This window comes from Pelodiscus sinensis, chromosome 3 (assembly GCF_049634645.1).
Source record: "Pelodiscus sinensis isolate JC-2024 chromosome 3, ASM4963464v1, whole genome shotgun sequence".
NCBI classification, from domain to species: domain Eukaryota; kingdom Metazoa; phylum Chordata; order Testudines; family Trionychidae; genus Pelodiscus; species Pelodiscus sinensis.
This window is the reverse complement of record NC_134713.1, coordinates 195,200,669-195,218,195: the sequence shown is the minus strand read 5'-3', so window position 1 is coordinate 195,218,195 and position 17,527 is coordinate 195,200,669. Positions and strand designations below refer to the sequence as shown.

The following is a 17,527-nucleotide window of genomic DNA, read 5'->3' as shown; positions in this document are numbered from 1 at the left end:
GCTGCTCTGCCCCAGAGTCCAAAACAAAAGCCTGGTCTGCTGGGGGGGGGGGGGGGGGGGGGAGCACACTAGCTGCCCCCCCCCCTCCCCAGCAGACCAGGGACATGGGGAGCAGAGCCTCTGAGGCTTTGCTCTGGCAAAGCCTCAGAGGCGCGGGGAACCGCCGCTGCTGCCGCTTCAATCTGGGTGCCTGTGGTCTGCTGGGGACCGTCCCCAGCAGACCACAGGCACCCGGATTGAAGCGGCAGCAGCGGCGGTTCCCCGCGCCTCTGAGGCTTTGCTCTGGCAAAGCCTCAGAGGCGCGGGACCCCCCCGCGGCTGCGGCTTCAGTCCGGGAGCCTGTGGTCTGCTGGGGACGGTCCCCAGCAGACCACAGGCACCCAGATTGAAGCGGCAGCAGCGGCGGTTCCCCGCGCCTCTGAGGCTTTGCTCTGGCAAAGCCTCAGAGGCGCGGGACCCCCCTGCGGCTGCGGCTTCAGTCCGGGAGCCTGTGGTCTGCTGGGGACGGTCCCCAGCAGACCACAGGCACCCAGACTGAAGCGGCAGCAGCGGCGGTTCCCCGCGCCTCTGAGGCTTTGCTCTGGCAAAGCCTCAGAAGCGCGGGAACCCGCCCGGTGCCCCTGGTCTGCTGGAGACGGTCTCCAGCAGACCAGGGGCACCGGAGCAGCTTACGAACGGGGCTTTCTCGCCCCGACTTCCAGGGCGAGAAAGCCCCGTTCGTAAGTGCGGATCCGACGTAAGTCGGATCCGCGTAAGTTGGGGACTGCCTGTATATAAAATGTGTTAATTGTGAGAATGCTGTCTGTTAGTTTTACTTGCTTAGTGATGTATGGCAGAGAAGATGATTCTATGTATTGATTCAAAATGAATTTGCATGAAAATTCTGAGGTTAGAATGAATTCAAATCCTGAGATACGTGAGAGATTGTAATAATAAAAGTTGGGCTCTGGTATACAGGTTTGGAGCTACCAAGACAGCTCTGTTTCTGTCACTTGTCACAGCATCTTGAAAACTTCCTAAGGTCATTAATCGATTGCAGATACCTAGTATGGAATTCTTAGGATCTTGGAAGGTCGCAAGATGATTGTAAAGAGGCACAGTCGGTAGTTCAGTTAGTGGAACTTAATTCCTTGGATAGTAATAGAGTATTAATACTCGTTGCCAGTGGTTCAACTACTAAAAATAGAGAAGAAAATGTCACCACTCTCATGTGCCTTTTCTATAGTGAGAAAGGCATAGATATGATGGCACTGGGCAATTGGATGTGGCTCCATATACAGAATTAAAACTGAGTGAATAAAATTAACTCCAAATCAAATCCCTTTGAGAACTGTGTGGCAGGTCTCTTGTGTACCATGTTTGAATGCCATAACTGCTTCTTGGGAAACTAAACAAGTATGTAGTCATCAGTGGTTTGATGTTGATGAAAATTCTCCAAAGAGCAATAGCTCTTCACTTCTTAGTAAAAATGAATAATTTTGTAAATATTGGTTTCAAAAATAATTTTACTAGGACTGCTTGAGAGAAAAACTTGGACCTTATCTGATTAACTGTTATGTATCTTGGTCAATATAATCAATTCAGGCATTAGATTGAAATAAACTAAACTTCCATAGTTCAATATTGTACTAAAAACTTTATATAAACCATTTCTTAAAAATATATTTTCAACAGGATTCAGAAACACAGATGCAGTAAGATGTGCAAAATAATACTAGACTTTCTATGCTACTTTGAAATACAGGTCTTTCTGTATCTCATATTGGAACAAATTTTCATCATTACAGCATGTTTTCTTTTTATTTCCCTTGTTACCTTTATTTTTAGTTTAACAAAAAGGTTAAAGGCATTAAAACCAATTGCTCTACACACTTGCTGAGTGGGTACATTTTGTGAAGAGCAGAAAGATAAAAATAGATGTGAGAGATTTGTCATTTTAGGCAGAACAAAATGTTTCTCATCTTGGATATGTTTGTGCCTTATACATTCTTCCATTTTACTGTCCTCCTATTTTCAAGCTAATGTTTAAAAGAGATTATTCCTGCTTTTATTTATTATGTTTTTTACGTATCCATCACTCAGTATAGTTGCTTACAACAATAACAATAGATTTAATCAGGTCAGAGGAAAGAGGAAACACATTAGTCGCAGCTGCTATAGCAGCAACAGGCATTGTAGATGTAGTGGTGAGTGTGTATTTTATTCAAAATATAATAATGGTGTAGGCAGAGAGCAGATTACTAATTTTCCAAGGTAACTATCCAGGATAATTAAATAAGTTAAATACAAAAAGTTAATCATTACAAGATCAATCAAAAATTAGTAAAGCTTTCTGTTGTCTGTCTCTCCCATGTCTTCTTCAAGAGATGTCCCCATAGTTGTACCACATTAGGGCAGTGTGCTGCTGAGCTCCTTTTCAAGAGTCTTCAGAGCAATGTCCATAGGATCGTGCATGCATGCACCTCAAGCCGCATGCTCCTATTGTACAGGCATCGTGCATGCATGAGCCCCTTCTCCTCAGTTCCTTCGCTACTGCCTCCGGTCATACATGGAGCTCGGCAGTGTCCCCAACCTCAGTCGTGTGTTAGATGAAGAAATCCAGTTCTTCCCTGGTTTTACCTGTTCCTAGTTAGTTGTTGTTATTTGTAGTTGTTTATTTTAAGTTTTTTCATCCAAGTTTGTTCTCCCAGTTGATAGATAGGAATAGCAAGTGCCAGGCCCGGTTCCCTGAGTTTCAAGCATCGTTCTTCCTGCAAAGATCCAATCCCTGGGTCGGATGGACTTACTCAATGTGTCCACTGCCTGGGTGAGGCTCATGTCTCACAAAAATGTCCCCATTGTGCAAAATTGAAAACAAAAGGGCGCAGCATGAGAGAGCTCTACCCCTCAAGCTGATTTTACTTGAAAAGTCCCTAAGACCAGCCTCGGACCTGGCCAACAATCTGATAAGCGCCAGGTGCAAAAAGACAAAAGAATCTGTAAAAAAACGCACTTCCTCATTGCCCCAGAAGGCTTTAGCACCCAAACCATCATCTCCGGCACAGTGTCTCAGTACCTACAATGCACCGGGCATGTCCGGCACCACCAGCACTGTCATAAGAGTGGCAAATACAAAGTCTCACTCCGAGACCATGGGCCTGAAGTTGCGTGCCTCTAGTGCCATGGCAACAGCCAGAACTGATGTTACCTTGATAGCACAGCAACCTTCTGGTGCTAAGCACATCATCAGGTACTGCTGTCAGCACTGACATGGCACCAACACTTTCTCCTGGCTGCTCGTTCCCAAGACATCACACGGCACCACAAGTTGCATCGGTGCAGCTCACCACAGCACCATCTACGCTGGTGCAGCCATATACACAACACAGAAACCTTTTAGTCTCCTCAACTTTCAGTTGACCTTTTCTCAGTACCTCGGCCCTGAGAATGGAAGTATTTCCAGAAAGGTTTTCTAGTGACTCGGATGAGGAGGTGGATGTGATGTTTTCACCTTACAGCTCCCCTCCCCCATATTATTTAGTGTACTTAGCAAGGACTCATCCTCCACACACCAGGCACCGCAACATGCCACCTTGGTACAGCAACCCATGGGGTACCATCTTCCGTGCCCTACCCAGAGTGGCAGTACTGGAGTCCCTGTCAGCCTTGACGTAAACACCACCATTCACGTAAACACCACCATTCACGTAAACATGTTTCTGTGCCTCAATACTCTCCTCCACCACAATCTCCCTCCTTAGCGACTGTGTGCAATGCTCAGGGATCAGTCTGACCCCCCCACCAGACGCATCACCTGACACTAACACATCATCTTTGGATGAAGCAGAGATACCCCCTCACCACAGCAGATGATTTTTCGCATTTCCAGGACCTATTTAAATGCATCTCGGCTGAACTCAGTATTCCCATACAAGAGGGCTGTGTCTAGACTGGCAAGTTTTTCCGCAAAACCATCTGCTTTTCTGGAAAAACTTGCCAGCTGTCTACACTGGCCGCTTGAATTTCCACAAAAGCACTGACGATCTCATGTAAGATTGTCAGTGCTTTTGCAGAAATACTACGCTACTCCCATTCGGGCAAAAGTCTTTTTCCGAAAAACTTTTGCGCAGTAGGGCCAGTGTAGACCGCAGAGATTTGTTTTCCGCAAATTAGCCCCGATAGCGAAAATGGCGATCGGGGCTTTTTTGCGGAAAAGTGCGTCTAGATTGGCCACGGACGCTTTTCTGCAAAAAGTGCTTTTGCGGAAAAGCGTCCTGCCAATCTAGACGTGCTTTTCCGAAAATGCTTTTAACGGAAAACTTTTCTGTTAAAAGCATTTCCGGAAAATCGTGCCAGTGTAGACGTCGCCGAGGTATCAGGGAGCCAGCAATAGTTGACTGATATTTTACTAACCCTTACAACTTCCAGGATAGCCCTTCCAATTAACCCAACCAGCAATTGCCCTCCCAACATGCAAGTGAGCTGACAAGAAATATTATATTTCCCCAAGAGATCAGAGTTTCTTTTTATGCATACTGTGTCTAATTCTCTGGTGGTGGAAGCAGCGCATCAAAAGACTAAGTAACAACTCTTTAGATCCAACCCCTCTGATTGCAATAGCAAGAGGGTGGACCTCTTTGGATGCAAAGTGTATATGTCTTCTACATTGCAATTCTGAGTCACTAATTATGTGGCACTATTAAGCAAATACGATCATCAAAATTATTCCAAATGAAACTCTTTTATTTTAGATATCTGAGGCGAAAAAGCAGTAGTTTAAAGATGTGATACAGGAGGGCCATACAATCTCAGGGATAGCCCTATGAGCTGCGCTAGATGCAGCTAATACAGTGGCCTGTTCTACAGCAACAGCTGTAGTGATACTAAGAGCCTCATGGTCCAACACTGCTGCCTTCCCTAAAGAAATCCAGCCCACAGTAGAGGCTCTTCGCAGTGGAGGCTCTACGGAATGCATGCTGCACTCCATGAAGGATTCTTGAGCAGCCCTCAGATCTCTGGGCATTCATAATCCTGCAACAAGAAGAAGGCGACAATACAGGTGCCAGCTATATCCCAGACCCAGATACCCTCTATGGACTCAACAATATAATAAACAGGATCAACACCATCAAAACGGCAGTTGAGGCAGGGGCCAATGACAATGCCAACTAACAATTCTCAGCAATCTTCTAAGCAAATTCAAGGGATATGTTGAGGGTTGTGAAAACCTTTTGCCAATTCCAATGCTACTGTTTTTCTTAACAATCGGAGAAGGATAACATCTGATAATTGATTCTCCAAATAGTTAAGATTGGATATTCAATTCCCCTTATGTCATCACCCTCCTCCATTCCCCTACCCAGTCCCTCTTCAGGGACCACTCGCATGAGGAACTTCCCCAACAGGAGGTTGACCATCTCTTACAGTTGGGATAATTCAGTTAGTTCCCCCACACCACAAGGGGAAAGATTTTTTACTCCCACTTCTTCCTCATGGAGGAAAAAGTTGGGAGGATGGCATCCCATTCTAGATCTAAGAGCATTAAATAAATTTGTTAAGGAACAGAAGTTTAAGATGTTTACACTCGCCATCATCATACCAGCGTTGGAAAGAGGTGATTGGTTTTTGTCCCTAGACTTGATCAAGCTGCCGCAGTCCTCTTCCAGAATAATGGCCCATGACTGTCTACAACTCCTGGGTCACATGGCAGCTTGCAACTTTGTTGTAAGAAATGCACATTTACACATGAGGTGTTTGCAGGGGTGGCTGAAGATAGTTTACCAACCCAACATCCACCCAATATCAAAGTCCCTCATCATCCCACCCTGGGTAAAGAAATCTCTTCTCTGGTGCATGAAACAGGAAAATCTTTATCGTGTTCTGTTCCTTACTGTGAAACTGTCTGTTTCAGTGCTGACCAGTGTATCCCTCACGGGCTGGGACGCCCACTTGGAGCTTCAAACAGCTCAGGGACTGTGGTCCAGCAAAGACAGAGGTCTCCACATAAATGTGCTAGAACTGTGAGCAGGGAAATATGCTTGAGAGCATTTCCTCCCTTTAATCAACAGTCATTTGAGACTATACATAGACAGTGTCGCTGCAATGTTTTATATAAATTGTCGGGGAAGGGCCCAATCACATGCTGTATGCACAAAAGCACTTGCACTTTGGAATTGGTGCCTGAAGCATGGCATTTCTATCATGGACATACACCTTCCAGGCAACCTTAATATCAAGGGATGTTAACTATTGGTTATTTTACTAGTTGAGTCGTTGGGGGCTCTTGTGCATTTCAAAGTGGAAATGCAGCATGGAGCCTAGGATCAGCTGCCAATTTGAAATGCCATGTGGCGCCAGCTGATCCCAGGTTCCGCCGAGTCCCCAACTGACCCTTGGCTCCACGCAGCTCTGCCACCTTGAAATGCTGCCTCAGTTTTTCAAATGGGCAGCACCACACAGCTGAGCCCGGGATCAGCTGTGCAGCGCTGTCACTTTGAAGTACCCTGTCTTCCGTCCCCTCTTTGCTGCCTCTATCAGATAGAGGTATTAAGGGGTGGGGGGGAATCGACTAGTCGACTGACTATCCGATAATCATTTGCTTATTGGATAGTCGACTAGTCCTTAACATCCTTAATACCAAGGCTGATGCACTAAGCAGGGTGCTACCCACCAAACTCGAGTGGCAAATCAGCCCACAGATTCTCTCTGGCTCTTCCACCAACGGAGTCATCCCACTATAGACCTCTTTGCCACACAAAACAACAACAAGCGTCCACATTTCTGTTCCAGAGCCGGAATGGGAATGGGCTCCCTTAGAGATGCCTTCCTCACCAACTGGTCACATCATCTCCTATAACCCTTAGAAACAGAGTGCAGACCAGCAAAGCACGTTTAACTCTCATAGCACCTTTTTGGCCACATCAAGTCTGGTTCCCCTTCCTGTTCAGAATGACTTGAATACCATCCATCTCTCTGCCCTACAATCATGATCTCTGCCAGGGAATCAAACCAGCCACCCCAATCTTCACATGATGAACCTGAATGCGTGGCTCCTCAATGGTTTTGTGCACAAGAAGTAGAGTGTTTCCAGCGGGTTTTATGCTTCCTACTTCACAGCAGAGCACAAAGCACCTGTAAAACATACCTTCATCTGGAGAACCTTCTCCATTTTTGGTGTTCACAGCAACATGCCAACCCATCCACTTCTTCATTATCTTTAATCTTGAACTATGTGTTCCACTTTAAACAGACTGGTCTTGCACTGAGTTCCATCAAGGTACACCTCACTGCTATAATGACTTTTCTCCTCAAAATAGACGACACTTCAATATTTGCACATCCTCTTACTAAGGTTCATCAAAGGCCTCCAAGCACTTTACCCATATTTGACCCCACCAGCACAACCATGGGCCCTCCACCTGGTTTTAAATACTCCTATCTAATGGTACGTCTACACTAGCCCCCTAGATCAATCTAGAGAGGCTAATGAGGGTGACCAGAATTGCAAATCAAGCCCAGGATTTAAATATCCCACGCTTGATTTGCATGTTCCCGGACGGTCGCCATTTTAGAAATTGACTAGCCCGAAGTAACTGCCCACGTCCACATGCGGCAGTGAAACAGGATTCCGGAATAAAGCCCTTAAATCAAATTAGGCGGTAAGTGCTATTCCTCATGGAATGAGGTTTACCACCTAATTCGATTTAGGGGCTTTATTCCAGAATCCTGTTTCACTGACACATTTAGACATGGGCAGTTACTTCGAGGCTAGTCAATTTCTAAAATGGCAACCAGCCGGGAACATGCAAATCAAGCATGAGATACTTAAATCCCAGGTTTGATTTGCAATTCCGGTTACCCTCAGCCTCCCTAGATTGGTCTAGGGGGCTAGTGTAGACGTACCCTAATCTCTGTTTGAGCCAATGGTAACATTCTCCCTTTTGCACCTTTCTATGACAACAACTTTTCTTGTAGCTATTACCTCCTCAAGATGGGTAGGAGACATTGCCGCACTGATAGCAGATCCCCGGTACACTACCTTTTTCAAAAACAAGGTTACCTTACAAACTCATCACAAGTTTTTGCCAAAGGTTTGATCTTTTTTCCATTTGAATCAAACCATATATCTGCCTACCTTCTTCCTCAAATCTCATGCTAATGCATTTGATGCAATCATGCACACACTGGATATACGTGGGGTACTTTCCTTTTATTTACAACATACAAAGCTGTTTAGGTCCTCTCCTAGACTGTTTGTCTCCATTGCTAATCACAATAAAGGTCAAGCCATTTCAGTCCAGTGACTTTCCCACTCGATTTCGGATGGTATAGGACTGTGTTACTCTATCAGGTGCTAACCCTCCTGACAAAATAAGAGCACACGCAACTGGAGCCATGTCTACCTGAATAGCATTTCTCCATAAGGTCCATATAGCAGACATTTGAACAGCTGCTACCTGGTCATCACAGCATATATTGACATAGCACCATGCACTTTTTCAGGGACCTCTGTCTACCTTCAGATTCTCTAAGGCAGTCCTATCCTATCAACTAAGGAGTGTTGTGAGCAAGAAACGAGAAGTCATTCTTCCACTCGACTCTGTGCTGATTAGGCCTCAATTGGAGTATTGTGTCCAGTTCTGGGCACCACATTTCAAGAAAGATGTGGAGAAATTGGAGAAGGTCCATAGAAGAGCGACAAGGATAATTAAAGGTCTAGAGAACATGATCTACGAAGGAAGACTAAAAGAATTGGGCTTGTATAGTTTGGAATGGAGAAGACTGAGCGGGGACATGATAGCGGTTTTCAAATATCTTAAAGGGTGTCATAAGGAGGAGAGATTGATTGTTCTCCTTGGCCTCTGAGGATAGGACAAGAAGCAATGGGCTTAAACTGCAGCAAGGGAGGTTTAGGTTGGACATTAGGAAAAAGTTCCTAACTGTCAGGGTGGTTTAAACACTGGAATAAGTTGCCTAGCGAGGTTGTGGAATCTCCATTTCTGGAGATATTTAAGAGCAGGTTAGACAGACATCTATCAGGGATTGTCTAAACCAGGGCCTGCAACCTGTAGAGCAGTTTGGGTTTATGCAGGGCTCAACACATGGCCCACAAGTGGAATCCTTTGAACATGGCCTCCACCGGGAACATGCTCCACAACAGCGAGGTGTCTCCCAGGTGGGGTGAGCACTGAAAGATGCAAGTGGATGGGCTGGCTGGAACAGACTGGTACAGGGTGTCAGTGTTTCTAGCCCTCAGCGAGGAAGTGCCAGGAGCGCCGGGGCATTGTGGGAAGTGCTTTGTAGTCATGCCCATCAGTGTGAAAGAAGCTATTTGCATATATTTGCATGTATATGCAACTACACTTAAGTTGTGGCCCTTGGCGTGTGCTGTGAGTATCATGGTGGCCCCCGGGACTTCCAAAGTTGAGTAGCCCTGGTCTAGATGGTACTGGGTCCTGCCGTGAGGGCAGAGGACTGGACTCAATGACCTCTCAAGGTCCCTTCCAGTTCTAGTGTTACGATACTATCCACTGCATTCATGCCAGATCCAAAGTCCCTACCACTTTAAACAGGTACAGCTTTGTAAGGGACATCTCTCTCTCTCTCTCTCTCTCTCTCTCTCTCTCTCTCGAAGAGGAGGTGACTCACCTCTGCAGTAACTGACATTTTTCGAGATGAGTGTCCCCATGGGTGCTCCACTATACTCTTTTCTTCTACTTTGGGATGCTGGCCTCCTTGACAAACTATATGCTTCTAGAGTAGAGAAGGAACTGAGGAAGGCGGGGGGCAGTATTTATGCATATGCAGTGCCTGCACAATAGGAGCACGTGGGTTGGGGCATGCGCATGTGCGGCCCAGGACATTGCTTTGAAGACTCCAAAAAACAGGCTTGGCAGTGACACACCAACCTAATATGGAGCACCCACGGGGACACTCCTCTTGAAGAACATTGGTTACTGCACATGTGTGTAATTTCCTCTTTTCTAGTATTCTCAACATCTGAAAGGAAATTAGACATAGTCTCCAAAAATTTGGAACCCTGACAGCTTGAGATTGTGATCACTCATTTTATATTATTGTAAACCTCAACATTAGGAATATGAAATGTATTCAATCTAACAGGCAAACTTCATACAGGAAACTGGAGATTCTTTTCTCCCTTTTGGTTAGATCTTCTGGGGTGATGGGGTTGTGTTTGTCATATAACCAGCAAGCACCCGAGTTACGCCCACCTCCTTCAACTCTCTTCTGCTTGGCCCTTTTGCAGCCTAATGGCAACATACCACACTGGGATAGAATACCTGTGTTCATTTTCCCTGCCTGAGCCGGAGATATGTCTACGCTGCAGGGCAAAAGTCGAATTAAGATATATAACTTCATCTACATCAATTGCGTCGCTGAAGTCAAAATAGCTTAATTCAGCTTTTTGGCGCTGTCTACACAGCAGGAAGTCGAAGGAAGATCACTCTTCCTTTGACTTCCCTTACTCCTTGTGAAATGAAGGTTACAGGAGTCAGAGTAAGAAGTCCTCCATCTCGACATTATTTCAAAATAATGGCTTGCTGTGTAGACCCGCACCGTTATTTCTAAATAACACCAGCTATTCCCAAAATAATGCTGCTGTGTAAGACGTACCCTTTGAGATTATAAGGATTTTCTTCTCTTTGAGTGCAGCCTCCTTGAAATAACCCATACAGCAATAATGATGACAAAAAACAAGGTTTATTAAGAACAGAGAATTGCAGCAAGAGAAATGGTTTGCTTAACATATCATCTAGATTTCTGATTCTCATGAACTAGATAAGGCATTTTCAGCTTAGTTGCAGCTTGCAAAAACGGTCTCTTCTCTTTAACTACTCTGGTCCTTGTCTCAGCACTGCTTGTCTCAACATCAGTACCAAGAGCCTCGATCCAATGCAGCTATTTCCACTTCCCAAATCAGTTTTCTCCACCTCAGTACACCCACAGTAGAGTAACAGATTCATGCTTCATCTTGCAGAACGTAGCCCAATGAGAAGAGATTGACTATTGAACAATAAAACCATAATGATCTAGCTCAGATCCCAACTTTCCCAGATGTGGTTGTGTATCGTTTCCTCGGGCCCCTTGTTAAAACCCTTTAGACAGGTTTTTTGTTCTTTTGTCATTAACTATAAATTATGGACAGAGACCAAGACACTCTTTCACAGCCTGATTCAGCTGATTTTTACAGCACTTCTATCCTGTTGCAGTGTGGGGATGAACTTGAAGCCTGCCAAGTGACCAATAATGCCTTTGTGAAAAAAATGCTGAATGTCTTAATAAAAACTTGGAATTGCCATTCTTTGTAGAGAATGAGGGATTTAAGTGTACTTTTTCGTATCTTATGTACTTCAGTATATCAGTCCAATAGTATCCTGTCTGAATGCAAGTTAAATCAAGGGGTGTATAAGCAGGAAATTGTGACAGGACACCCACAAGGGTCTTTTGAGAAACTATGGAAGTGGGAAATAAACCCTGGCTTGGTGCCCACCAGGTTAAGAAAATTGACTTCCCAGGCCAAACTTTAGGGTGAAAAAGTATACTAAAATCAGAAAGAGGTTAGGCTAGGTTGAAAAGGTTGTGCAGTGGGTTCGGGTTGTCCACAGCAGCTGGAACTGTGTTCATGACACAGAACATGCTGCTGCTGCAGCAATGCAGACTGTCCCTCCCAGCTCAGAGATGGGAAGAGCTGAACTGAATGGAATTTATTACAGCTTGCAAGGAAAGATCAGGGGTTAGGTAACAGGCAATATGCATATAGACCTATATTGTTTTAAACTTTGTAATTGCTAGGTACCTTTGGCTAAAAGAATAAATAATGCTTTGTTCTGAAGAAACTATTTCTATGTCACTACAAACTTATTTTGTCACAATTTTCCAGAAGAAATAGGCTCATAAGTGCCAAACCCACATACCAAGCTGGGCCTGTCAGGTTAACACAGTTGGTAAGGGAGCAATTGCCCTGAATCCAGTGATCAGATGATGTGGTGGTACTCAAAATGACATTCAGGAATCCAGGCCAGTCACCTGGGGAGGTTCACTGAAGGGGGACTGAATGGGGTCTAAATCACAGCTCGCCCTGTGATGATGATGACCTTCTAGATTATGATCTTGTCTGGACCATAAATTCATTCTGAAGATTATGTAGCACAGCTAAGAAGTCCTGAGTAAATGTAAAATAAGATGAAATTAAGCTGTTGCAAGTACACTGTGGTATTCAAGATTTAATGAGACTTTATATTGGAGTAGCAGCACAGAACATTGGAAAAAGTCGTGTGTGTGTGTGTGTCTTTGCAGATGTAAATCACTGTATGCCGTTAATATTGTTTAAGATGCTTGTCAGTGCTCATCCCCTAGGAAGGAGGAAACACCTGACAGCACTCTTGTAGCCTCTTCTTGCCGATGAATGGAATGTCATTGATTAGCTCCAGAAAGAGCTATATCCAGTTCATTATGACAGAATGCAGGCAGCTGCTTTGTGTTTTTGAAGATGGACAAGGGTAGTAAAATTAAATGTTATTGAAGATTCCACTCTTAACAAAAAAAAACAAAAAAAAACCAGGGGAGTTGTGTAATACAGATGAATGTTAGCTGATATCAGAATTGGGCAAACAGACGTATTTCAGAATTGGGCAAACAGACAGAAGCTGCATCTATTGCTGACAACAGTAAATAATATAAATTTCTCTGTTTCTATAAAAATCATTACCTTCTTGCCAGCCTGCTAATGTCTTATGTTTCCCCAATATTCTGAAGTAATTTTGCTTTGCTCAGTGTTGTCTCATGCAGGTAATAGAAAAATAGAGATTCTTAATAGGTTAGAGAAGGGGTTCTTGTCTTCCTAGTAGTAGTGATCTTCTGATCATACTTGTTACTGATTTGAGCCATGATTTGGCAGAAGAAATGGAGGTATTTCTGGAGTGCCTTGCAGAAGTTGGTCCAATAAAAGATATTATCTCATCCACCTTGTCTCATCAGATTTCTTTGTTCTTCCGTTAGCTTCTTCACTGTAAATCATTCTCTCTCTTTCTCTCGGGGTTATAAATAAGAGTTCACTACAGTAGAGATAGGGTAACTCTGACCAGTTTTAGGTCAAAAATTTTAATAAGAACGTAAGAACAGCCATAAAAACAGTCAGGCCAAAGGTCCATGTAGCCTACTGTCCTGTCTTCTAACAGTGGATAATGTCAGGTGCCCCAGAGGGAATGAACAGAACAGATAATCATCAAGCAATCCATTCCCTATCACCCATTACTAGTTTCTGACAAATAGAAAGGCTAGAGACACCATTCTGGCTAATAGCCTTTGATGCACCTGTCCATGAATTTATCTAGCTCTTTTTTGAACCCTGTTATAATCTTGGACTTCACAGCATCCTCTGACAAGGAGTTTCACAGGTTGAGTGTGAATTGTGTGAATTAATGCTTCCTTTTGTTTCTTTTAATTGACAATAGCCCCATTAAAAACAAGTGTTACCTCTTTACATTTTGTGGGAAAAATGAGCTAGAATAAATGCAAATTAGCCAAAAGGAGAATTTTGAAATCTAAAGATTATTTTTGAAAGGAATGTGGAGAGGGGTTTTTTTATTTTAGAAAGTGTTTCTTTAATGGAAAAAAGGATGGCTTTAAGAAAAAAAATCAAAGGAGCCTTAACACCTGCAATGAATTCCATATTGATAGGAATGTGTCGGTGCTTGTTTTAATTACTCTTTGCTGCTGCTGTTGATAATTATGTTTGTATTGATTGATTTTTAGAAAGAAAAAGAAGAAGCTTGGAATTAATACCTCTAACTGCACGGATGGTAATGACACATCTAGTAAACCACTTAAGTCACTATCCCCTCAGTGGAGGACCTGCCATTCTTCACAGCCTTATCAGTGAGAATCATGACAACTTTTATGTGGAATCTTCTGAGCTGTCTTCAGATGTCTTCAGAAGTCCAAACTTGCAATTATTTGTATTTAATGACAATACTCTTATATCTTACCTTCAAATTCCTGCAGAAACGACGATGGATACTGAGCCAGCAGGAGTCCTCTCAGATGTAAGAGTAATTGTCAGAGATATCTCAGGGAAATATTCTTGGGATGGCAGGATATTGTATGGACCTTTGGAAGGCTGTCTAGCACGTCAGAATGGAAATAATTCATTTGTGTTTTGGGGCAGTCATGAAGGACAACTTGAGGCCCACACAAACATTTCTCAAGCAGAAGAAGGAGATGATGCACTTGACAAATTGCTAGAAAAGATTGGCAGTACTAGTCCTGAATGCCTTTTACGTTCACAGCTAAAACTAAATGAGCCATCACCACCACCATTTGGTATGAGCCATGATCAAGAAAATGATATAATAGAAGCCATAATAAGGCAGAGTGCCCAAGAAAAAGAACATGTACATAGATGCAGCTCTGATCTTGGTATGAAAGTAGCCAGCCAAGAAGAACCAAGTTCTGTTGAACCACAAGCACCTTTCTATTTCTGTAGGCTGTTGCTAAACGACTTAGGAATGAATTCTTGGGATAGAAGGTAAGACTGTATCTGTGAATGTATGTTTGTGATGTTGCTGTTATCTTAAAAAAACCCTTGAGTCTTCTGTTTCCCTGTGATATGCTACCACAGTTGTGATTTGCATAGATGCTCATGCTGGAACTCTCTAGGTATTAATCAAATGGAGCCACTGGCATAGCATTCTCTAAGAGAAGGGTTCTTGGATATGAAATAGCCCAAATTTGATTTCCTGCAAAGCTGTCTGCAAAATACCTTTGTTTCCCCAAAGGTTAGAAAAGAGAAAGAACTGTGAAGCTAGTTAGTAGTCAGAAATAGCATTTTTCAGTTTTTTCTATATTTGGTTTTGCTAATTACAGGTCTTAAGCACTGAAGTGATGCAAATTAATCATACTGTGTGGAATTTTTATATGTATATTTTAAGTCTGACTCATGCATTTACCTTTACTTATCTGTTTGAATTATGAAACTTGCTTCATATATTCTGTAATACATTTCCCTTAAATCCCTGTCTTATATATCTGTAGAAAAAACTTTCATCTACTTAAGAAAAATTCTAAATTATTGAGAGAGTTGAAAAATCTGGACTCCCGCCAATGGTAAGTGAAACTTCATCAACAGTTCTAATATTAAAGACCAGATTTTCAAAGGAGTGCACCACAGCAGCATCCCCAAAATTAATCATTCCCAGAAGAAACTGCATGTGTTAGCAATGCAAATACTTGTCATTGTGTATACAGTTCAAATTTGAGGTTTTTTATGAGAACCTTGATATTCAGTAAATCAGCCTAATACAGTAGATTTCCGATAATCCGGAACCTTTGGGACCTTGGTAGTGCCGAATTATTGGATGTGCCGGACTATCAGGAGGTACTATAAACTGGTTATATATATACTGTATATAAAGTGTTTTTAATCATTTTTATTGTACATACTGTATACAGTATACTGTAATGTTTTAGTTTTGTTAACTCTTTTTTACCCTTTTTGCTCGGTTCAGCTGCTGCCACTGCTGCCTTATGACTCGTTTTTTGCTGAAAGTCACTCACTAGGCTCTTGCCATTTTGATGCCGGACTATTGGAAGTGCCATACAATTGGATGCCGGATTATTGGAGTTTTACTGTACTGTTTTCCCCATGCTTTCAGTTCATTTGGGTGACACCCTCTTCACAAATTGGAAATGAAAAGATTTCTTGATTATTTTTTTTAACTGGAGTGAGCAAATTACTTTTGGTATCACTATGTAGGAAGTTGAATATAAGTAGCAGAAATATATGGCTCCTTAAACAAAAATCGTGTTTTTGTGCCAGTGTCCATAATGATATAGGCAAAAGAAGCTACTGTTAATGTATATTAGCCAAGGAATATTTTCCAAAAGAAGAATTTTCTTCAGAATGATTCCCATGATGATAACATCCTCTAAAAGCAAGCTCACACCTATTTCTTTAGACTTTGGAAGTAGCAGAATGAAGTTCTGAATGTTGTATACTATTTGCCATTCCTTAAAGTATGATTTTTTTATTTGAAGAGTGACTATAAAGATAATATTGTATCCTAGTAATTTTCATAACAAGTATGCTCTGTTTACTCCCCAAAAATTGCCTTTGTCAAACTCAACTTGGTTTCTTAATGTCCCTAAACATTTTTTCCTTCTTTTATATTATCACCAGTAATTAAAATTCGATAGGCCAAATTATGCCCTCATTAACACCAGGCCACTTCCATTGTCTTCACTGAGGCTGCACAGATGTAAGTGATTAACCCTGTAATTGGAATTGGGTAATCAGTATTTTTGCTGGTGCACAAAAAGAATAGAATCCAGTTTACTCTTCCTTAATGGTGCTGACTCTGCAGTGTAATCAGAAGTAAAACACAATAAAAAGTTGTTTTTGTCACTAGAGTTGGATGACGCGACTGTATTCCTACAAGGAGCAGATCTGTTGCGTAAAATGGTGTGATTCTTATATAGTCATATTTCCGAGTAGACTGCTCTTAATTTAAAGAAAAATTAACTGAACTAGGTCCCTATGTGTATTCCACATCTAGGATATGCATGTTTGCCATGCATCCAAATCTGGAAATTCTTCAAAGCAGCGTCCATTGGTTCACACATGTGCAGCAGTTCTTGTGCTCTTGCCCAATCTTATAAGAGCCAGCCAGGATTGATGTCTCCTTAGTTTATTCTTATTGCCACATGAATTTACTCAGTCTCAAGTTCTCCTTCCCATGTAAACAGTTGTATTCTTAGACTAGTAATTAGTCATTAAAAAGTTATAGTATAGCCTTGAGTATTTCACTCTCTCCAATTAGGAAACCCCTCCCTCAGCTCTGGGACTATGCCCCAAAGTCTTGGGATTCAAGAATTGTGTCCCTACCCTCAGTCTTTCTCCATCTGTTGTAAACATGAACCAATGCCTGTACTGCTTGGGTGAGGTGCATATCTCTGCAAAGTGCAATATTTGCTGTGCTGCTGCTTCTCACCCAGCACACAAGAAGTCTGGTAACTTCTACAGAAGCACATTATGGAGACCAGTTGCTCCTGCCTGGCACGTGCCTTGGAGCTGTGCCCTGAACATGTAAATCCAAGGATTCTTCTTCCTGGGCTTCCCATGAGAGCAGAGGGCGCACTCATGAATGCAAGGACAGATCCCTGTTAAGGACTATACATAAGAAATTCATTTCCTCCCTAAGCCAGTTTGGATTGTGAGAGACAACATAAATGGAACCTAAGGAGCTAGCACCAGTGAAGGTGACCAGATGTGAGGGCAAGATGTGTAAAAAGAAAGCTCTGCCAATTCCATTATTCATCTTGTTACTGAAGCCTAAGGATGGACGGTTGCTGGTTGTGTCTAGAAGTGCTGCTCTAAATTCATCATTGGTACCACCTCATTCATCTAACAATTGTGCAGTTGTTAATGCATTGAATCCCAACATGCTTAACATGCAGGAACCTGTCAGACATCAGGGCATATCAAGACTTATATAACATCAGAGGCTATATTCTTACCTTATTCGAGGTC

The 17,527-nt window shown here is 42.7% G+C and overlaps 1 protein-coding gene across 5 annotated transcripts in view; it reads left to right on the top strand.

Moving 5' to 3' along the window:
• The window catches only part of RALGAPA2 (Ral GTPase activating protein catalytic subunit alpha 2), a 383,681-nt gene that overhangs the window by 232,938 nt on the left and 133,216 nt on the right, over positions 1-17,527 (top strand). For all 5 annotated transcript variants that reach the window (XR_012903061.1, XM_075925792.1, XM_075925789.1 and 2 more), the window contains 2 exons: positions 13,756-14,527; positions 15,034-15,105. Coding sequence is in view for 4 of the 5 variants with exons in the window: in XM_075925792.1 (XP_075781907.1) it covers positions 13,756-14,527; positions 15,034-15,105 (844 nt within the window). In the remaining variant the exon portion in view is untranslated. The remainder of the gene's footprint in view (positions 1-13,755; positions 14,528-15,033; positions 15,106-17,527) is intronic.